The 23,552-nt window shown below is 38.2% G+C and overlaps 1 protein-coding gene across 2 annotated transcripts in view; it reads right to left on the reverse strand.

Moving 5' to 3' along the window:
* Window positions 1-23,552, reverse strand: part of LOC135111515 (uncharacterized) — a 716,663-nt gene that overhangs the window by 496,267 nt on the left and 196,844 nt on the right. For both annotated transcript variants that reach the window (XM_064024883.1, XM_064024882.1), the window contains exon 37: window positions 21,785-21,915. In XM_064024883.1, the coding sequence (XP_063880953.1) occupies window positions 21,785-21,915 (131 nt within the window). The remainder of the gene's footprint in view (window positions 1-21,784; window positions 21,916-23,552) is intronic.

Genomic DNA, 23,552 nt, shown 5'->3' on the forward strand with positions numbered 1-23,552 from the left:
GGAGATCGCTACCACCCAACCCGACCCAGCGAAAGGCAACAGCGGCGCCTGGGAAAGAAATCAAGAAGAGGAAGAACCTTACATATGCTGTGAAATATGAGATAGTGAAATTGATCGAGAGTGGACAAAGTAAAAGTTCAGTGGGCGCTAAGTTCGGCATCAACGAGTCTACAGTGAGAGGTATTTACCTTAAGAAGGACCACATTAAGGCACATATGAACCTCACTAGTGATAGTGCTGGACATAATGTGTGTTGTATGTATCTACTTCAAGGTACCAAAATGTGAATGGTATCTATAAATCATGGTGAGATGAGAGAAAAAAAAAGGTGCCAATATGTTGAATTGTGTTGCTACTCTGGCGGGCCACGAACAATTTTTTTTTTTTCCTATGTATTCTTAACAATGGCTATCGCGTTTTTAGCTATCACGGCGATGTTAAGGGACCAATTTCTCGCGATAGCTGGGGGTTGAGTGTATATATATATATATATATATATATATATATATATATATATATATATATATATATATATCCCTTTTTATGATGTTATCAGACATCTACCAGTGAATGCACAAAAAAAAATGCAGATACATATGGCAACATTAAAACGCTGCTGCTATTGGCCAACCTGAACATAATTTTTTCCTTACATTCAGTTTTACTAATTTTCAATGCTTGGACACCATTCTATCATACGTTATATATTCTACTTCATATTTACAGAACTAACATTCTTCATTAATAATTCTTAAATACATTCTGTGATTTGTGATGTATTCAGACACAACATTAATTATTACTCATGAGGGATCAGTTAAGATTCAGACTGAACTCAGGTGGCAGATTTCAGACTCGGATCCCAGGCAGCTGTGGTGGACTCGCCAGACCTGGTTCCAGACTCTAGTCTAGCCCAGCCCAAGTTGAGACCACCATTCTTTCTAGAGATGTGCTCCTGTGTGGACTAAGATTCCTATGGTGCTCTCAACTCTCGTTACCCATCTATCTCTCGATTTTTCCCTTATGGCTGAGTTCTCACGCCATCAAAAGAGTTTGTTGTCCCTACCCAATGGGTTTGTCAGCTATGGGGGCAAGACGAGGCTTCCCCCAACCAGTTTGTTGTGGGGCAGGAGGGCAGCGGTTCACCTAGCAGCCATGTTTCTGATGCTGACACTCCACCTGGTTCTTCATCATCTTCACATCATTCTTTGTCCTCACACTTCCCCAAGAGAGTCTGTGCTTTGTCTGGCTGCAGAAGAGTGCTTAGGATTGCTCACCATGATCCACTTACTGTATGTATTGTCTGCCGTGCTGGTTTTTGTGATGTAAACAACAAGTGTCACAAGTATGCTGAGTGGAACCCCAAGGTGATTCTCAGTGACCTTAAGTACCAGCAGACCTTGCAGAAGAGGCAACAATACAAAGCTAAGAAGAAAGCTTGCAGAAAGGCAAGGGCTAGGATCAAATCCCACTCCCCCCTTATCTGCTTTATCCGACTGCTCTCAGGATCCCGCAAGATAAGATAGTGGTTCAGGGCAGGTTTCACTGGAATCAAAGGATTCCATTTTCCAGATCCCCAGGACTTCTAAGGATGCTCCTTGGGACATGTCTACCTTTTTAACCCTTTCTATACGATGACACCTACAAAGGTGTCAAGAAGCACCATTATTATATACAATGACACCTATGTGGGCATCAAAATTACATTGTTTTAGTTGTTGTTGAGTGATCCCACATTCTGTTTTGGCTCTAGCTAAAGACTCCGTATATTGTCCTTGAGGTTCTATTGCTCCTCCCACCATCCCTGTTCCCACCAATCATGTAAATGAGCTACACCATGCCCCACCTTCTTTCTATCCAGAATGAGGAAGTCTCATTAGCAGAACCTACATCACAGTTTCTCCTTTTATGGTCCCACCCTTATCCTCCATATCCCTCTTTCCTTCTCTTGATCCCATACCCCTCCACCAGGGACAGGAGACAGTACAGGGGGTACAGTTCTCACCTCCCTGGCTCATTCCTTGCCCCCTCTCTCTCTCTCTCTCTCTCTCTTTCTCTCTTTCTCTCTCTCTCTCTCTCTCTCTCTCTCTCTCTCTCTCTCTCTCTCTCTACTCAGGGAAGGGAGACAGTATAGGGGGTACAGTTCCCCCCTCTCTGGTTCATTCCTCTCTCTCTCTCTCTCTCTCTCTCTCTCTCTCTCTCTCTCTCTCTCTCTCTCTCTCTCTCTCTCTCTCTCTGTGTGTGTGTGTGTATGTGTATTTACCTAGTTGTATTTACCTATTTGTGAAATGCAGGAAAAGAGCCACACTAGGCTCATGCTGTCCTGCCTTTATACTGACTTTTATCCAAGTTTTCTTTAAATCTATCGACTGTCTCATCAATAAGTTCATTCCGCACTGCTATGTTCCTGTGAGGAAAGCTGTTTCTTGATGTCTCTTCTGCAAACACTCCTTATCAATTTCCTTCCATGTCCTCTGGTACCTCATGTATCTGGTATCACAAGATCATCTCTATCCAACTTTTCCATCTCTTCCAATATTCTGTATGGTGATATCAAATCACCTCTTTTCCTCCTTTTTTTTCCAGTGTAGTCAAGCCCAATCTCATCAACTTCTCTTCATAACTATACCCTCTTAGGCTTGCAGGGATTTTAGTTGCAGCTCTGTCAATTCTTTCTAGTTTTCTGATATCTTTCTTCAAACTTGGTGACCACACTAATGCTGTGTACTCCAGTTTTGGATGTGTCATTGTTATCAGTTTTTTTTATCATATTTTCATCAATGTAGGTGAATGCCAGCTTGATGTTTCTCAGCAGATTATGTGTTTCTCCAGTGATCTTGTTTACATACTTCACAAATGATAATTTATTAGAAATGGTTACTCACAGATCTTTTTCTTCTGATTGATCTTAGTTATTTTCTCATTTCCTAAATAACAGGTACCTTCTGTTCTTCTTGCACTTTTTCCAAACTTCACCACACTACATCTCTTGGCATTACACTCCATGTTCCAACTCAATGACCATTCATTTATCTTAATTAAGTTGTGATTCAGAGCTTTGCAGTCTTCTTCATTCGTTACTTTTCTCATAATCTTAGCATTATCAGCAGAGACTCATGTAGCTCGTCACCCCTTCCATCATGTCATTTACATATATTGTAAACATAACTGGTGCTAGTACCAATCCTTGCAGAATTCCACTTATTATTGGTATCCATTTCAACTTATTGTCTCTGATTACTGTCCTCATTTCTCTGTCCATCATGAGGTCGGTCATCCATATTAATAATAATCCTCCCAATCTTCCTATATTTTTTTTTTTTCAGTTTCCGTATTAGTCTTCTGTATGGTACTTTATCAAATGCTTTTTTCAGGTCTAAGTATATGCATTCAGCTCATCCATCTTTCTCTTGCACTATGTCCATTACTCTTGAGTAGAAGATCATCAGATTTGTTTTACAAGATCTTCTTTCTCTGAATCTAAATTGTCTCTCTGTTATCACATTGTTGTCTTCTAGGTTTTTCACCCATCTATTCTTGATGACCTTCTCGCAAATCTTTGATATCACACTTGTCAGCAATACTGGTCTATAGTTTAGTGGGTCTTCTTTACTTCCAGCCTTGTGAATAGGGGTAATATCCACCTGTTTCCAATCTTTAGGTACTCTTCCTTCCAACTGGGTGGTGCTGATTATAATGTTTATCACTTTGGCTAGTTGTGGGCTGCACTCCTTTAGAATTTAGTTTGACACACCATCAAGTCCCATTGCTTTCCTTACATCCAGCACCTCCAACATATTTTTTTACTTCTGTTGATGTTACTACCTCTTTCAGACCAGTCCCATTTTCCATCACTATCCTTTCCTTCCTAAAATCATTATCCTTAGTAAGCACCAAGTGGAGCACTGCTGAACACTTCAGCAATCTCTTATTGGTCTTCAGTCATTTCTTCTTCAATTTTTACCATTCTAATGTCTTCTTTACTCTTCATTTTTCCAATGATAAATCTATAAAGCAGTTTTGGTTGGTCTTTACATTTATCCATAGCATTCTTTTCATAATTCTTCTGTTCATCTCAATGTATTTTGACATATTCATTCCTTTTTCTTATGTAATTGACCCACAAGTCATGTCTCTTATTTTTCTTCCACTTGTTTCATGCTATTTCTCTCTCCAGTCTAGCTATAGCACATCTCGTTATACCAATCCTTCTTAAATTGGTTTTCTGTTGATTTCTTAGGTACCCATTTCTCCACTCCTCTATGTCCACTCCTAAATGTCCAGGAAGGTGGTCCACTTTTCTTTTATGTCACCATTTGAAATACTTTGTTCCAATCCACCTCATTGAAATATTTCCTAAGCTCTCCAAAATTTGTCTTAATGTAGTTCAGCCATTCTCTCCTGTGGTCTTCTTTTCTTGTAATGATGTTTTTATTCATTACCAATTGAAGAAATGCATGGTCACTTTTACCTATTGGGATTTTGTTTTAAATCCTCTATTATGGCTTGTTCCTTCGTAAAAATTAGATCCAGCCTTGATGGTATTTAATTTCCTCTGAATCTTGTGTCTTCTTTAACCCAATGCATAAGAGTATTCTCAAAAGCCAACTCCAGTAATTTGTTCCCCCATGATGACTCGCTACCTTCTGCAGTCCAACTTTCCCAAGATGCCTCTTTACAATTAAGGTCTCCCATCACTAGCATGTCTTCATTTTCATCCAGCAATTTGGATAAACATGCCCTTGTGTCTTCTAGCTTTCTCTTGCATTCTTCCTCTACCCATGACTTGGAATAAGGGGGAACATAGGTCAAAACAATATTCTAACATCTTACCAGATTTCTTTTTAAGATTACTTTTAATACTTCTGCCTCCCCTCCCCCCCATGTAGTAGACTCCACTGTCAAATCTTTAACTAGAAGCATCACACCTCCACCCTGCTTACATTTTCTATTTCTCATCCAGAGGTTGTATTTTCTATCTCCAATATTTAAAACATCCACATCACTCACCAGTTTTGTTTCAATAATTCCAATGATATCTGGTTTTTCTTCTCTTACATAAGATTTTTTCTTTGGACATTGCTGACATTAAAACATTTATGTTTGTATATGCCACTTTTAATCCTCCCCCTCTGCACTGTCCTCTCTCCTGTACCACATGCTCAGTCTTATGTCTATGACCCTCCAGTAGAACCTCCTCTTCACCTCTGATTGTTCTTCTTTTTTCATTTGCTTCTCTTCATATTTCATTTATAGTAGCTCTCTCTTCTCTGGTCCTATCTTTTTTTTATCCACACTTGTTTGTGCTCTTCAACTATGGCCAATTTACAGGCTTTGCCTAATATTTCTTCAGGTGCTGCTTGTGACCTGAACTTTATTTTAATGGGACACTGTCCATCCTCAACATGCCTGCCCAACCTTCCAATTTCTTCAATTTCTTCTGTCAGCTCCTTACCTTCTTGTATTGTCTCCACCATTTTATCCACACACCTCTTTTCTTTCTTTTCTTTCAAGCTTCTGTGGTACACACTACTCCTTTAAATCAAATTCCACTACAGTTTCTTTCTTATCAGCTGTGTTTCTCACCAAGTTTTCTTTCTGCTTAATCACTTGAACAATCTTTTCTGTTAGCTTGGTGTCATTTACATGAGTTTGCTCTTCCACAATTTTCCTGAAATCAACCTTTTTTTTTTCCTCCTGTTCTTTCTTCCAAATTTCCTGCTTTACATTTAACTCTTCAATTTTGTCTTCATACTCCATTGTTTTCTTCTCATATAATGCCAATTTTGTGTGTAAATCACCATATGCACCTTTCCACACTCCCTTCTCAGTAGTCAAAATTTCTACCATTTTTTTCCATCTTTTCCATTCTTTCATGCATCTCTTTCATTTCATTCTTCAGGTTAATAATCCTTCTTCTCAACATACTTTCTCAAATTCTTAGCTCCTCATCAGCAAAACTGGAAAAATCTCTCAGTCTTGTCTTCAGGACGGTCCCCATTGGAGTTGTGAACAGCAAAGCAGAGGCTGAAGTAACTCCCTCTTCACCAGTCATTATGTCGGTTAATACACTTTCCACTAACTTTTAGGAGACAAGACAGCAGCAAGCAAAACTAATGACTCCCACCTCAATATTCACATGAGGGACAGCTCTCAGCGATGTAAACAGCTGGATACTAGGAGCGACATCTGTTGTTGTCCTCCCTGTTCGCCATCTTGCATGTGTGTGTGTGTGTGTGTGTGTGTATTGAGGCAGCTGGGAAGGTGTTGAATGTCAACATGGACTGACACTTGATTACTGATGAATACAGGTAGTGGACGTGTCTATTATTTTTTTTTTACAGAGAGAGAGAGAGAGAGAGAGAGAGAGAGAGAGAGAGAGAGAGAGAGAGAGAGAGAGAGAGAGAGAGAGAGAGAGAGAGAGAGAGGAGAGAGAGAGAGAGAGAGAGAGAGAGAGAGAGAGAGAGAGAGAGAGAGAGAGAGAGAGAGAGACTCGACCATGTTCACAAACACACAGCTGCCCACTTATCTCTTTTCTGATAACTTCACCTTCCATAACCTCCCCATTTATTCCTCCTTCACCCATCACCACCTCTTCTGTACTACAATCCAACTACCCCATATTGCAAATGTGTGTATATTTACCTACCTAGTTGTATTTACCTAGTTGTGCTTTATGGGAAAAGAGCTATGCTCGTGCTGTCCCATCTCCATATCTTTTAATATCCAAATTAGCCTTGAATCCATGTATACTTTCTGCATTTACTATCTCCTCATCCAGACTGTTCCATACATCAATACTATACTATATGGGAAACTATACTTTTTGATATCTCTTCTACAAGCACTCCTTTTCAGCCTCTTCCCATGTCCTCTAGTGTGCTGTGTATCCCAGACCATTAAGTCGCTCCAGTTCACCTCCTCTACTCCCTCATATGCTTTATATATCGCAATCAAGTCTCCCCTTTCTCTCCTCTTTTCCAACGTTGGTAGATGTATCCTTTTCCAACGTTGATAGATGTAACTATGACACACACACACACACACAATATGATGATATGATGGAGAGTGTGAACAGCTACATGAGCCTTTTTGCGGATGATGCAAAATTGCTGAAGAAAGTTGAGAGTGCAGAGGACTGTGGAACATTACAAGAAGACCTGAACAAGATATCAGAGTGGAGTTATAGATGGGAAATGGAATTTAATTTAAAGAAGTGTAAGGTAATAGAATTTTGGGAAAAGTACAAGAAGAGTAAAAGGAAATTATGTGTTGAATGGTGTAAGGTTGAGTGAAGCAGAAGAGGAAAAGGATCTCGGTGTTACAGTGACTGGGATCCTGATCCCGGAGAGACACATTAGCAAAATTACAGGAGAAACCTAACTCATTGAGAAAAATACGGCAGGCCTTTGCATATATGGATGAAGAGATGGTCAGGAAGATGATCATGTCGCTGATAAGACCTAAACTAGAATATGCAGCAGTAGTATGGTTGCCATACAAGAAAAAGGATATAAGGAAGTTGGAGAGAGTTCAGAGAGCAGCTACGAAGATGGTACCGAGTATCAGGGACTTGTCATATGAAGAAAGACTGGAAAGGATACATCTACCAACGTTGGAAAAGAGGAGAAATAGGGGAGACTTGATTGCGATATATATGAAGCATATGAGGGAGTAGAGGAGGTGGACCGGAGCGACTTAATGGTCTGGGACACATGGGACACTAGAGGACATGGAAAGAGGTTGAAGATGAGTGCTTGTAGAAGAGATGTCAAAAAGTATAGTTTCCCATATAGAAGCATTGATGTATGGAACAGTCTGGATGAGGAGATAGTAAATGCAGAAAGTATACATGGATTCAAGGCTAAGTTGAATATTAAAAGATATGGAGATGGGACAGCACGATCATAGCTCTTTTCCCATAAAGCACAACTAGGTAAATACACACTGATAGGATGCATCAACAGCAGCTCCAAAGACCTACCTAGGTTTTAGTTGCACAGGGAGACAAAGCTTGAGTCCTGTCTCCATATTAGGGAATTGTGTGATGTGTGAGTGCAGGGGAAATTAAGTGTAAATCAACAAGTGGCAGAAAGGGTGAAATAGGAGAGTAGTAAAAGGTAAACATTGTCAGTGATACCAACAGGGAAGATGGCAGTATGGCTGCCATCTTCCTCATGGTATGGCTCATACAAATAAACAAATGTGGAAAATTGATGAAGAATGTAACTTAGCAGCAATAATAAAGACTTGGAAGGAAGACACAGAGCTGGTGGTGACAATGTAAAAAAGATATTGAGTGATATAATGAAGAAAAGGAAGATGGAAAGAGAAAAAGAAAACAAAGAACTGAGAGAAGAGGTGACAAAAATAGTGAACTTAAACAAGAAGTCAAGAAATCAAGAAATCAGGAGTTAAAGAAAGCTTTACAAGAGAGAGAGAGAGAGAGAGAGAGAGAGAGAGAGAGAGAGAGAGAGAGAGAGAGAGAGAGAGAGAGAGAGAGAGAGAGAGAGAGAGAGAGAGAGAGAGAGAGAGAGAGAGAGAGAGAGAGAGAGAGAGAGAGAGAGAGAGATTAAAGTTGGTAAAATAAGAGTTAGTGACAGAAGTCAAAAGTTGGAAAGAAGAAAGAACAACAACAACAAAAGGTGGATATGGAGGAGATAATAAGGCAACAGCAACAGGAACACAATAAGGACATGGAAAAGAAAGCTGTTAAAATGATAAAGGAAAAAAAAGTAATCTTGTGAGATATACAGTAGAGAGAAAGATTTGTGTGATGGTATTTGGGGTCAAAGAGAAGAACCTACCCATGAAAATAGCTAGAAAGAAAGAAGAGCCAAAAAGAACTAAGGAAATCATACCAGAAGTGGTGGGACAAGGAAAGGAGATAGTTGAACATACTGAAGAGATTTACAGGATTGGAATGTACGACAAAAATGGAACAAGACCAATGAAAATAAGATTCATGTCACAAACAGCAGCAGAATATGTCTTACAAAAAAACAGGAAAATTGGCAAAAGTAGAAGAAATGAGGGAAATATGAATAAAAAGAGACATGAACTGAAAAAGTTGAGTAGAGGCCCATTCAAAAAAGACATGGAGAGAACACAGGAACAAGCGAGGAGATTCATTTGGAAAGTTGTGGACATGAAAGTGAGGAAATGGTGGCACAAAGATGCCGCGGAAGATCACCAAGCAGAAGCATAAAAATTACGTATACAAATATAGATGGTTTAGTGTTGAGCCTACTGGTGCTTAAAGACTACCTAAGGAACAATAAACCAGACATGGAATATTTAACAGAAACCAAACTAAAACAGGCAATAAAGTTCAGATTTGCAAAGGAAGGATATAGCACATGGAGAAGAGACAGAAAAGGAAAGGGATGAGGAGGAGTGATGATATTGGTAAAAGAGGATATTGTAGTTGAGGAAGTGGAATATAGTGATGGAATGGCAGAAACTTTAATTGTGATTAAGATCAATGGAAATGTAAAAAGGGAGTTACTGTGATGTACATACCACCAAAAACTAATGCATGGGAGGCCAACAAATTTAAAAGCATGCAACTAGAAACAAGAAATTGCATAGCAGAAATGATAAGAAAAGTAACAAAGTGTCTTAGTAAGTAACTTGAACACTAAAGGAATTAACATGGAGGAGATAGAAGTGAAAGAAAATGTTGGATGATTGAGAGAAGAATTTATGCATACCATGATGGTGAATACAAAGAGACAGTGGGTGAATAAACCTATAAGATGCAAAGAAGAACCATCACAGTTAGACTTAGTGTTTATGAAAACTCCAGAAAATAGACCAGGTATACATTGTCTGAGTCCACTGGGAAGAAGTGATCATGTGACAATAAAAATAGTACTACATGAGGAAACAGTGCTGCACAGGAATGAAAAATTTAGAAAAGGGAGACAGAACTATGCTATGGCAAAGTTTGCAGAGCTTAATAAATCTTATGGAAAAATTAACTGGAAAGAGCTATTTGAAGGTAAAGTAGTGCAAGAAAAACATGAGATGTTTTTAAGCAAGTATAGAGAGGGGGTGAAACAGTTTATGCCAAGTTATAAAGCAGAAATTAGGAAACATGAATGGTATAATGCCAGGTGTGTAAAAACAAAAAAGAAAAAGGACAGGGTATGGAGGAAAATGATAAGAAAATACATGATGAGCATACAGAAAGGTAAGGAATGAATATGGTATTATAAGAAGAGAAAAGAAAGAAATTCTGAAAGTGACAGAGTAAGAAAATGCAAGAAAAGCCCAAACAGATATGTAAATGAAAAATAAAACATAGAGATAACATAAACAAGTTAAGAAGAGAAAGAAGAATCTATGAAACTAATGAGATGAGTGAACTAATGAATGAGAGTTTTCAATCTGTGTTTACAAAGGAAGCCAATTTTGTGGCACCAAAAGTGGTATCACAGAATCAGGGAATACAGGAGATACAAGTAAAGAGACAAGAAATCAAGAAATTGCTGGAAGAGCTAGATGTTAGAAAAGCTATGGGACCATTTCAAGTAAATAGATTGATATTATAAAAATGCAAAGAACAAATGGAGGAACCCATATGGGATATAATTAACAGCTCCTTGAAAGAAGGAAAAGTACCAAGAGAATGGAAAAGAGTTAACATAGTGCCAATATACAAAGGGGGAAATAAAATGGAAGCATTAAATTATAGACTGGTGTCACTAACAAGTATTGTAAGCAAGCTTTGTGAAATAGCAATTAAAGACAGATGGGTAGAATATCTAGAAGATGGAAAGATAATTACAGAAAAGCAATCTGGATTCAGGAAAGGGAGATCCTGTTTCACAAATCTACTGAGCTTCTATACAAGGGAGGGATAGATGGGTTAATGTGATATACCTGGATCTCAGAAAAGCATTCAATAAAGTTCCCACAAAAGCCTTATGTGGAAGTTAGAGAATGGAGGAGGACTAGAGGAAGCAACATTAAGATGGATGGAGGATTACTTATAAGGGAGGGAAATGAGAACAGTAATCAGAGACACTAATTCATGTTGGCACAAAGTGACAAATGGGATACCGCAAGGATCTGTGATGGCACCTATTATGTTTCAGTTCAAATATAAGTAAATGATACAACAGAGGATTTAAATAGTTATATGAACCTGTTTGCTGATGATTCAAAAGCAATGAAAATAATAAAGGAGGAAAATGACTGCAAGGAGTTACAAAAGGATATTAACAAGATGCATGCATTTACCTAAAGATGGGAAATAGAATCTAATGCCAGAAAATGTCAGGTGTTGGAAATAGGAAAAAGTAAAAAGAGACCTTCATGGAAGTACAAAATGGGAGGAAAAATAATAATGGAGAGTAATGAAGAAAAGATTTGGGAGTAATGATACAGGACACACTATTTGGTTCTATATACAGCTTGTTAACAAACATTAATGTGGTGTTTAACTATTTAGATAAAGAAATTATGAAGGAAATTATAATAAGCATGATACCACCTAGAGTGGAATATGCAGTAGTAGTCTGGGCTCCACACAGAAAAAAAGGTACAGAAATAGGAAAGAATACAGAGGATAACAACAAGGATGGTACCAGAATTGAAAGACTTAAACTATGAAGAAAGACTTGAAGAGATGGGATTACCAACACCTGATAACAATGTACAAATTAGTAAACAATATAGAAAGAATAGATAGAAATGACTTGGTACCACAGATGGAGGAGGGAGAGAGACAGACGATAAGGGGCTGTCTGTCTTTCAATTAATTGTACCTTAAGCTTATATATGTATTACAGACGAACATAATAAAGTGTTTAAAGTGTTTAAAGTGTTTAAAGAGGGCATGGGAAGAAAATAAAGAAGGGTAGATGTTCAAGCGACATGAAAAATACAGCTTCCTGTTTCGAAATATTGAAATCTGGAATGATTTGAAGGATGAGGTGGTTGCAGCAAAAAGTGTACACATCTTTAAAGAGCAACTGCATAAATATGGTAATGAAGACAGGACAAAATGAGCTTTGGATCATGCCCTGTACAATACAACTAGGTAAATACAACTAGGTAAAAACACACACACACACATACACACACACACACACACACACACACACAAGACGTCGAGTCGTCATCGAGCAAACAAGCAGCGATCCAAGCTCCAGAACAGAAAAATTTTGCTTGACCACAGACACCACTAGGAGCCTAGAATGTGTTCCCAGGTAGGAGCTGTGCTCAGATTGAGTTGTCCTGTCTCCAGAAATAAAAAAAAATAAGGGAAAATTTCAGTAATCATAGATGTAATAAAATGAGTAAAAGCTCCAGCAAGGTGGATGCCATAGGTGGGAGCAGAATATTGCTAATGGGGTCACCATTCCCAGGATTTGAGGAAGATAATGAACTACATGGAAAAATGCAAGGAAGGAAAGTGGTTTTAATGTAGGGGATGATCATTGACCTCATTGAAAGAGTGAAAAAAATAGAAAAAAAACATGACCTGGAATAGGAAAACAAAGAACTGAAAACACTATGCACCGATCTAAAAACAAAATTAAAGGAAAACAATCATATTGTTAAAAAACAGGAAAATGGAGTGAGAGGGATGAAAAGAGAACGTCAAATCTGAAGGAAAGAAAAAGGAAAAAAAATTAACTTTACAGAAATCATAGAAGCGCAAAAGAAGGAAAAGACAGATTTAAGTAAGGAAATTGTGAAAGTGATCAAACAGAAGGAATCGATGGTAAGGGACACTGTGGACAAAAAGAAATGTATTGTTACATATGGATTAAAAGAGGAAATAGAATCAGTAAGATACAAGGGGGAAAAAGAACAAAAAATGGTAGCAGAGGATGTTGTAAGAAATATACGGAGAGAAGGTGAGGACTGGATAAGTGAAATTGAGGAAATACATAGACTGGGGAAGTATACAGAAGGAGGAGAGTGACCACTGAAAGTAAAATTTAGGGCACAAACAACAGCCATGGAAGTCATATCTTATGTATGGAAACTGGACAAGACAGAGCAATACAGGAAAGTTTGGATAAAGAGGGACATGAATGAGGAGGAGAAACTCAAGGTAAATGATCTAATAAAAGAAGCAAAGGCAAAAAAACGAGAACAGAACAGAGGAAGAGAAAGAAGTTCTATTGAAAGGTAAAAGACAAGAGGCTCAGGAAATGATATCTGACAAAAAAAGAATAGAAAATGTACATAACATATGGAAAAATATAAAGTGGACAGTGGCACATACAAATATAAATGGTTTAATATCAACATTGCGAGAATTGAATAATTATATTAAGATAAAGCAGCCCAACATCATGGGTATTACTGAAGTTAAACTAAATGAGACGACAGAAAATATAAGAATTGGTAATAGTAATTATGTGTGGATAAAACATAAAAATAATAAGAAAGGGGGAGAAGTCATGTTACTTACAAAGAAGAGTATAACAGTGGAAGATGTCGAAAAGGGAGAAGGAATGGCAGAAGTAATTAAAATTAAAACAAAAAGGAAGGGAGAAGGAAGAAGAGATTTTGCAGTGGCTTATTTTTTTTTTTTTTTTTTTTATGTAGGAAGGATACTGGCCAAGGGCAACAAAAATCTAATAAAAAAAAAATGCCCACTGAAATGCCAGTCCCTAAAAGGGTCAAAGCAGTGGTCAAAAATTGGTGGATAAGTGTCTTGAAACCTCCCTCTTGAAGGAATTCAAGTCATAGGAAGGTGGAAATACAGAAGCAGGCAAGGAGTTCCAGAGTTTACCAGAGAAAGGGATGAATGATTGAGAATACTGGTTAACTCTTGCGTTAGAGAGGTGGACAGAATAGGAGTGAGAGAAAGAAGAAAGTCTTGTGCAGCGAGGCCGCGGGAGGAGGGGAGGCATGCAGTTAGCAAGATCAGAAGAGCAGTTAGCATGAAAATAGCGGTAGAAGACAGCTAGAGATGCAACATTGCGGCGGTGAGAGAGAGGCTGAAGACAGTCAGTTAGAGGAGAGGAGTTGATGAGACGAAAAGCTTTTGATTCCACCCTGTCTAGAACAGCAGTATGAGTGGAACCCCCCCAGACATGTGAAGCATACTCCATACATGGACGGATAAGGCCCTTGTACAGAGTTAGCAGCTGGCGGGGTGAGAAAAACTGGCGGAGACGTCTCAGAACACCTAACTTCATAGAAGCTGTTTTAGCTAGAGATGAGATGTGAAGTTTCCAGTTCAGATTATAAGTAAAGGACAGACCGAGGATGTTCAGTGTAGAAGAGGGGGACAGTTGAGTGTCATTGAAGAAGAGGGGATAGTTGTCTGGAAGATTGTGTCGAGTTGATAGATGGAGGAATTGAGTTTTTGAGGCATTGAACAATACCAAGTTTGCTCTGCCCCAATCAGAAATTTTAGAAAGATCAGAAGTCAGGCGTTCTGTGGCTTCCCTGTGTGATATGTTTACCTCCTGAAGGGTTGGACGTCTATGAAAAGACGTGGAAAAGTGCAGGGTGGTATCATCAGCATAAGAGTGGATAGGACAAGAAGTTTGGTTTAGAAGATCATTAATGAATAATAAGAAGAGAGTGGGTGACAGGACAGAACCCTGAGGAACACCACTGTTAATAGATTTAGGAGAAGAACAGTGACCGTCTACCACAGCAGCAATAGAACGGTCAGAAAGGAAACTTGAGATGAAGTTACAGAGAGAAGGATAGAAACCGTAGGAGGGTAGTTTGGAAATCAAAGCTTTGTGCCAGACTCTATCAAAGGCTTTTGATATGTCCAAGGCAACAGCAAAAGTTTCACCAAAGTCTCTAAAAGAGGATGACCAAGACTCAGTAAGGAAAGCCAGAAGATCACCAGTAGAGCGGCATTGACGGAACCCATACTGGCGATCAGATAGAAGGTTGTGAAGTGATAGATGTTTAAGAATCTTCCTGTTGAGGATAGATTCAAAAACTTTAGATAAGCAGGAAATTAAAGCAATAGGACGGTAGTTTGAGGGATTAGAGCGGTCACCCTTTTTAGGAACAGGTTGAATGTAGGCAAACTTCCAGCAAGAAGGAAAGGTAGATGTTGACAGACAGAGCTGAAAGAGTTTGACTAGGCAAGGTGCAAGCACGGAGGCACAGTTTCGGAGAACAATAGGAGGAACCCCATCAGGTCCATAAGCCTTCTGAGGGTTTAGGCCAGCGAGGGCATGGAAAACATCATTACGAAGAATTTTAATACGAGGCATGAAGTAGTCAGAGGGTGGAGGAGAGGGAGGAACAAGCCCAGAATCGTCCAAGGTAGAGTTTTTAGCAAAGGTTTGAGCAAAGAGTTCAGCTTTAGAAATAGATGTGATAGCAGTGGTGCCATCTGGTTGAAATAGAGGAGGGAAAGAAGAAGAAGCAAAGTTATTGGAGATATTTTTGGCTAGATGCCAGAAATCACGAGGGGAGTTAGATCTTGAAAGGTTTTGACATTTTCTGTTAATGAAGGAGTTTTTGGCTAGTTGGAGAACAGACTTGGCATGGTTCCGGGCAGAAATGTAAAGTGCATGAGATTCTGGTGAAGGAAGGCTTAAGTACCTTTTGTGGGCCACCTCTCTATCATGTATAGCACGAGAACAAGCTGTGTTAAACCAAGGTTTAGAAGGTTTAGGACGAGAAAAAGAGTGAGGAATGTACGCCTCCATGCCAGACACTATCACCTCTGTTATGCGCTCAGCACACAAAGACGGGTCTCTGACACGGAAGCAGTAGTCATTCCAAGGAAAATCAGCAAAATACCGCCTCAGGTCCCCCCAACTAGCAGAGGCAAAACGCCAGAGGCACCTTCGCTTAGGGGGATCCTGAGGAGGGATTGGAGTGATAGGACATGATAAAGATATGAGATTGTGATCGGAGGAGCCCAACGGAGAAGAAAGGGTGACAGCATAAGCAGAAGGATTAGAGGTCAGGAAAAGGTCAAGAATGTTGGGCGTATCTCCAAGACGGTCAGGAATACGAGTAGGGTGTTGCACCAATTGCTCTAGGTCATGGAGGATAGCAAAGTTGTAGGCTAGTTCACCAGGATGGTCAGTGAAGGGAGAGGAAAGCCAATGTACCCCCAAAGACGAATGCATGGACACAAGAGGATTATAAATTATTGTTAAGAGATACTAGTAACTGTTTCGAGAGAATACTGGCAGAGAGTAATAATATAACACTTATGGGTGACTTTAATTGCAAGGAGGTATGCTGGGAAGAGTGGACCACAGATGGAGAAGAAGTTATGGAGATATGTGCCTCTAAATTTAATAATGACAAATACTATGACCCAATGGATTGGAGAAAATACAAGATTTGGGGATAATGAAGAGGCATCAAAGATAGACTTGTTGTTTGCAAAGAAAATGGACATCACTGACACTGAAATTATCAGTGCCCACTAGGTAAAAGTGACCATCTGTTAATTGAATTCAGTATAGGCAGTGGTCCAACTGAAAATAGGAATGAAATTTACAAGAATGGGAGATATAATTACAGGAAAGCAGATTTTATCAGATTGAGGGAATATTTTGCAGAGGCTAAATGGAAACAACTGTTCACAGCAAGTAATACGCAGGAAATTTGGGATATATTCACGGAAATTTATAATGAAGGGATCAGTAGATATGTACTGAAGATCAAAACAAAGGAAGTGAAAAAGAAAAAGACTGGTTTAATACGAGATGTCTAACAGCAAGAAAAGAAAAAAAAGCAGCATGGAATAGATGGAGAAAAAAAAGGAGGAAGTGAGAAATGGGAAGAATTCAAGAACGCAAGAAACAAATATATCAGAATCCTGAGAGATGAAGGAAGGAATTATGAGAAAGATATAGTTAACAAATGCAAAGATGAGCCAAAGTTATTCTTCAGATATGTGAATGGGAAGATGAAAAACAGGCAAACAATAGATAAATTAACGAAAGATGACATTGCATACAAAGATACATGGTTACAAGCAGAATTAATGAACAAGTGCTTCCAGTCAGTATTCACCAAAGAAAGCAAATTTGAAGGAGAAAGGGCATGGCACAGAGACAATGTGATGAGAGAGATACAGGTGGACATAAGTGAAATTAAGAAGATTATGAAAGATTTGGATGTAAGTAAGGCTCAAGGACCGGATGGAGTGTCCAACTGGTTACTTAAGGAATGTTGTGAACAACTGGCAGAAAGTATACACAATACCATAGTATGTTCTTTTAAGGAAGGAAAAATCCCTCTAGACTGGAAGAGAGCCAATATTGTGCCCATTTTTAAAGGAGGTAATACAGAAGATCCATTGAATTACAGACCAGTGTCCCTAACAAGTGTGGTGGCAAAAATAGTGGAAAGAATAGTTAAAAACAGATGGATGGAATATTTAGAAGAAACACATACATTGACTGACAGACAATTTGGTTTCAGAAGTGGAAGATCTTGTGTCATGAATTTAGTGAGACAGGGACAGAGAAACGAGAACAGTAATAAAGGGAGATAAATCAGAATGGTGTCATTACAAGTGGAGTACAACAGGGGACAGTCTTAGCCCCCGTAATGTTTCTGGTGTATGTCAACAATATGGTGGATGAGGTTGACAGTTATCTAAGTATGTTTGCAGATGGTGCAAAATTATTGAAAAGAGTGGAAAACAATATGGATTGTGAAATATTACAGAAAGATCTAAATAAGATATATAAATGGAGTAAGAAATGGGAAATGGAATTCAATGCAAAGAAATGCAAGGTGATGGAGTTAGGAAAATGCAAAAGAAGACTGACAAGTTCCTACACCATGGGAGAAGTGGAAATTAAGAAAACCAAAGAAGAAAAAATTGGGGCATTACAATAAGTGATAATTTATCACCCGAAAAACATGTAAACTAAATAGTTATGAGTTACTAAAGAAAGATGAAAGGGGCATTTGCTTACATGGATGAAGAGATGATGAAAAAGTTGACGGAATATGTGATTCGACCACAATTGTTTGGTCATCCCATAATAAAAAGGAAATAAGGAAAATAGAAAGGATCCAAAGAGCTGCAACCAAATTGGTACCAAGTTTGAGAGATTTAACCTATGAAGAAAGATTAAGGAGATTGAAGCTTCCATCATTACAAGAGAGAAGAGAAAGACGGGACCTGATTGCTATATGCAGAGCTTTAAAGGGTAAGGATCAAGTTGACAAAGAAGAGTTATTTGTGTGGGACTCAAGAAATACAAGAGGACATGGAGTGAAATTAAGGAAATCAGCAAGTAGAAGAGATATTAAGAAATATGGTTTCCAAAATGGAAGCAGAGAAATATGGAACAACTTAGAAGAAACAGTGGTACAAGGAACAAATATTCATGAATTTAAAGTTAAGCTGGATGCTTATAGATTTGGAGATAGGACAGCACGAGCATAGTTCTTTTCCTGTAAAACACAACTGGGTAAATACACACACACACACACACACACACACACACACACACACACACACACACACACACACACACACACACACACACAGAGCATGAAGAGATGTTGGTAGATGTATTAAAAGGTCTTAAAAAGATAGTGATGGAAAGTAGTGATATAGTTATTGACTGGAAGTGAGAACTCAAGGAGTAATAGACTATTAAACTGGGCAGTGAAAAACTTGATGACTCAATGGGTTGATTGTGATACAAATTTGGTGGAAGAGATAAACCATCAAGACTTGATTTAGTGTTTACGAAGGACATGGAAATTATTGAAACTATACATATGATAGCCCTCTAGGTAAAAGTGATCATGTGTTGATGGAATTTAATTTGAAAAATGAAAATGTAATGATTCATGAAAATTATAAGATAAGAAGATTTAAATATAGTAAAGCTGATTTTGAAAAATTAAGAAGGTACTTTGTTGCCATGGACTGGAAAGACAACATACAGATGTTCAGGAAAAATGGAGTGAATTTATAAGGATATATAATACTGCTGTAGAGAAATATGTACTAGAGGAGGAGCAAGATGTAGAAAGGATAAGGAATGGTTCAATAGAAAATACAAAAAATGCTAGAAATTGTAAGTTAAATGCATGGAATAGATGGAAGAAAAGGAAAACTGAGAGCAGATGGGAGGAATATACTGATGCTAGAAATGAGTATGTTGAGATAATAAAAATGGAAAGAAGAAACTATGAAAGAGATATAACAGAAAAGTGTATAAATGAATCCAAACTATTCTTTAGACATTAATGGGAAGATAGAGAAGAGAGGAGTATCAAGACTGAAAGTTGAAGTAAAAGTTTATGGTGATGCACAGGACATGGCGAAGGCTATGAACTAAACTTTCAGAATGGCATTTTACTCAGAAAGGGGAGTCTGATGCTGGAAGGGATAATTTGGTGAGGAATATATTAAATACAGTCCCAGTCAGTTATGATGAAATAATTAAGATGGAAGAACTTGATGTAAATAAAGCATCTGGTCCAGATGGAGTATCAAACTGGAAATCGAAAGAATGTAGAGAACAACTGGCTAATAAAATTCACAGTATGGTGGTGACATCAATGTTCCAGGGAAGAGTACCATGGAAGAGAGCAAATATTATACCTATATTCAAAGGAAAAAACAAGGAAAATCCCCTAAATTACAGACCGGTGTCATTGACTAGTGTAGTAGGAAAACTATGTGAAAGAACAATAAATGAAAGATGGATGGAACTCTTGGAAAGAGATAAAATTTTGGTAAATTGTTAATTTGGATTTAGGAGGGGAAGATCATGCTCCATGAACTTAGTGTCCTTTTATTCAAGGATAGTTGATATTGTGCAGGAGAGAGAGGGATGGCTGGATGGTGTCTACTTAGACTTGGAGAAAGCATTTGACAAAGTACTACACCGAAGATTGCTATGGAAGATAAAAAAATATGGAAAAATTGCAGGAAGACTGGAGTGGATGGAGGATTATCTGAATGACAGAGAGATGAGAACAGTAATACAAGACCAAAATTCATCTTGGCTGAAAGTAACTAGTGGTGTCCCACATTGGTCAGTGTTGTGACCAATAATGTTTGTGATATATATAAATGACATGAATGAAGAAATAGATAGCTATTTGAACTTATTTGCAGATGATGCTAAGCTGATGAGAAGGATAGAAAATGTAAATGACTGTATGATATTGCAAGATTATTTAAATAAGATAAATAGATGGAGTAAATCTTGGCAAATGGAATTCAATTTAAGTAAATGTAAAGTAGAGGAGTTTGGTAAGAGTAAAAAAGAATACAATATCATTATGAGATGGATGGAGTGAAGTTAAAATCAAAAGAAGAAATTAACTTGGGAGTAACAGTTAATGAAAATTTTCCTCCGGTCAAACACAATGATAAAATTACTGGAGAGATGATGAATTTATTAAAAAGAGTAAGATGGCATTCTCATATTTGGATGAAGAAATTATAAAAAAAAAGTTGTTGATTTCCATGATAAGACCAAGGCTGGAATAAGCAACAGTGGTGTGGTCTCCTCATACAAGGAGGAATATTATAAAATTGGAACGAGTACAAAGAGCAGTTACTAAGATGGTTCTGGAGTTGAGTAATTCGACCTATGAAGAGAGAGATTAAGAAAGTTGAAAATTCCTACCCTTGAAAACAGGAGAAAGAGAGGAGATTTAATAAATATCTATAGAATGATAAAAGCTATGAAAAATGTGGAGAAAGAATGTTTGATAAATTTAGACACACAAAGTACAAGGGGACACAGCAAGGGAAATAAAAAAAAAATAGCAAGAGACAGGAAAAAGGAATAATTATTCCCCACTACTTCATCTCTCCTAATTCTTCATTCTTTCTTAATCCTTCTTTTCTCATTAAGAACTCTTTCCTCCCTCTATTCCATACTCATTGCTGAACTTCCCATTGCAAGATATAACTTGGTCAGGCAGGGGTGAGTTGTCACACACTATCAGAAACACAATAATTTTGCTACAAAAATTTTAATCCAATATTAAATATAACCTACGTAAGCTGAGGGAAGACTGAGATAGGTCTCACATATTTGGCATCCACTGCACATTCACTCACCATTATTTTAAATAAATAAATGAATGTTATACAGATTACATCTACAGAATAGTTTTACAGGGTGGTCCATAAGTTAACGTACATACTTTAGGATATGATAGTTCAAGGAATTCTAAGATGTATTGATTTATTTTGCAAGAAATTAATATGTAAGTTTGTGTTGCAGGAGCTGCTTGCCTGGGTGGGCCTCTGCCTCCTTCCCTCCCTCCTCAGCTCATTACACACTCAAGTGGTGCTGCATAGCAAAAAAGTGATAACTTTTTGTATAGAATTTAAACAGTCAAATCCTTATAGGAAACAACAAATGCCCAACTAAATTTTTGTAAGTGTCAGTGAAGAAAATGTTTAAGTAACATAGCAATACAGTGGTTGTTATGTGCTACTTTTTAAGCATACACAGCAACTCAATGTTTCCTGTAATGATCTGAATGCGCAGGTTGTACCCAAAAAATTATCACCTAATGCAACATGGTGCCACTCAAGTATGTAGCAAGCTGAGGAGGGGGGAGGGAGGCAGAGGTCACCCAAGTGAGCAGCTCTCACAACACATCACAGACACATTAATTTCCCAAAAAATTAAGTAAGATATAGCATATGTGTATAGAGTATTTTCAATTTTGAATTATTTGAACTATTATATCCTGAAAAATGTATATTAACTTGCAGAATATCCTGTATTCTGTTTTTATAGCAGTAATTATATCTCTTCTCAATCATAAGGTTTTAGGTTAGACATATAAACCTTCCAAAGAGAAAACGCACCGAAAGTTTTTCTTCCAAGGTTTCAGGGTCATGATACACACGGAAGGAGGCTGTTACTAGAGGCTCTTCATGATGGTCTGCTTCCACATCCACTCCTATACGAAGGTACTCCAATCCATTATACATGGTACCTGAAAAAGGAAACTTCCTGGTTATAAAGAAAAGAACTTTCACAAGTTATCAATTTAGCCATCATTAAAAACACATCTATGTATGTACCTTAATTTTCATTAAGTCTCATTTACATATGTTAAACCTTGAGTGTATCCACCCCCTAAAGTGTATACCCCCCCTCTGGATACTAATTGACTTATGCCCCAAAACACAGCCTCACACCACTTGCTCTCTCATACATCCTACCATTACAAGTATTGGGTCACCACTGACTCTTGAGGACACAACATGAGACAAAGCACTCTGCTCCCAGGCTGGGTCACATGGTCAAGGGGAGAGGGGTGATGGAAGGAAGAGTGCATGTGGCCGAGCAGATGAAGGCCATAACCCCACAGTGCCACATCCTCTTCTCTTTCAAATGCAATTTCTTTCATAAATCATTACATGGTTATTAAGGGGCCAGGATGTAATCTGATTTTTTATACTGATCTAAGACTTTTATTCTTTCCTGAGGTATGGGCTTCAACTCAATGGGTCAACTGGAAAGGGGCAAATTTAAGAGAGCGTTCACCCCATATGGATAAAAAAGAAAAAAAAAAAAAAAGGCATGCTTCAAAACATACATAAATGTATTTTTTATCCTTATAGAATCATTGCCAGGGTATCTATTTCTCATGAAATGCACTGATGACAGTTTTAAAATCCATTTAAAAATCCTGTGGCATAAGGGCAAAAGGGGGTGTGGTGTCAGGAATGATCCTATAAATTCATGTTACATATCTTGTTTTCACCTCAAAATGGTAGCAAGGGCTACAATCCTCTTATTCCTCTTTGAAGTATGATAAGTATGATGACATAGGCCTTGTATGGTAGTATCTGGTAAGAAGTACCTTGTCCAGTCAAGCTGTTATGTGACAGTCTGTTATTGGCTTTTATGCCACTGAGGGGAGTGGTTTTGTAGGTCCTTGCTCCTTACTCCCTGCCTTCTCTCCCTTATTGCTCTTTCTACCAACTCAATGATGGACAGGAGGAAGAAAATGAATGCTAAGCAGCAGCTAAAATATTTGAAAAGTGTAAAAATTAAGAAAAAAGGAGGGACAAACTGCTGCATCCACCTCCTCCCTGACCACCTCTCCTCTTCCCTCCTCTGTCCCTTCCACTAGCAAGGAAAACAGAAACATTGCAAGAAGAGGAGAGGAAGAGAAGAAGCTACATAATTGAGGGATAATGTTTAGCAAGGAATGCTTCATGGAGGGAAAGGCTGGCACCCACTGCTGGTGAAAAAAAATATCCTTACCCTGTTAAGTGACATTCCGAGGACCCCTGGTAGTGAGATATTTACTAAGTACAAGTAAAGGTGTGGGAGAATGGACTACTTGGCGTATTGCCTGTAACTACTTTTTCCATGGCGCTAGAGAAACAGATAAAAGGCATGGGAGAAGTAATAGTAAATATTGGAATATTGTGATGATTCTTATAGTGCTTCATGTACTTGTGTTCAAGAGTTATATATGTAAATAACCTCTTTCATACTTGTACTTCCTTATCCTATCCTTCCACTTTGTAAGTGGCCTTCCTCCTCTATTAGCATCTTCAGTTTCACTCATGTACACTTTCTTTACAGACTCTTCACTCTACATCCCTTCAATACAGC

The sequence above is a fragment of the Scylla paramamosain genome, chromosome 22, assembly GCF_035594125.1.
Source record: "Scylla paramamosain isolate STU-SP2022 chromosome 22, ASM3559412v1, whole genome shotgun sequence".
Taxonomy (NCBI): domain Eukaryota; kingdom Metazoa; phylum Arthropoda; class Malacostraca; order Decapoda; family Portunidae; genus Scylla; species Scylla paramamosain.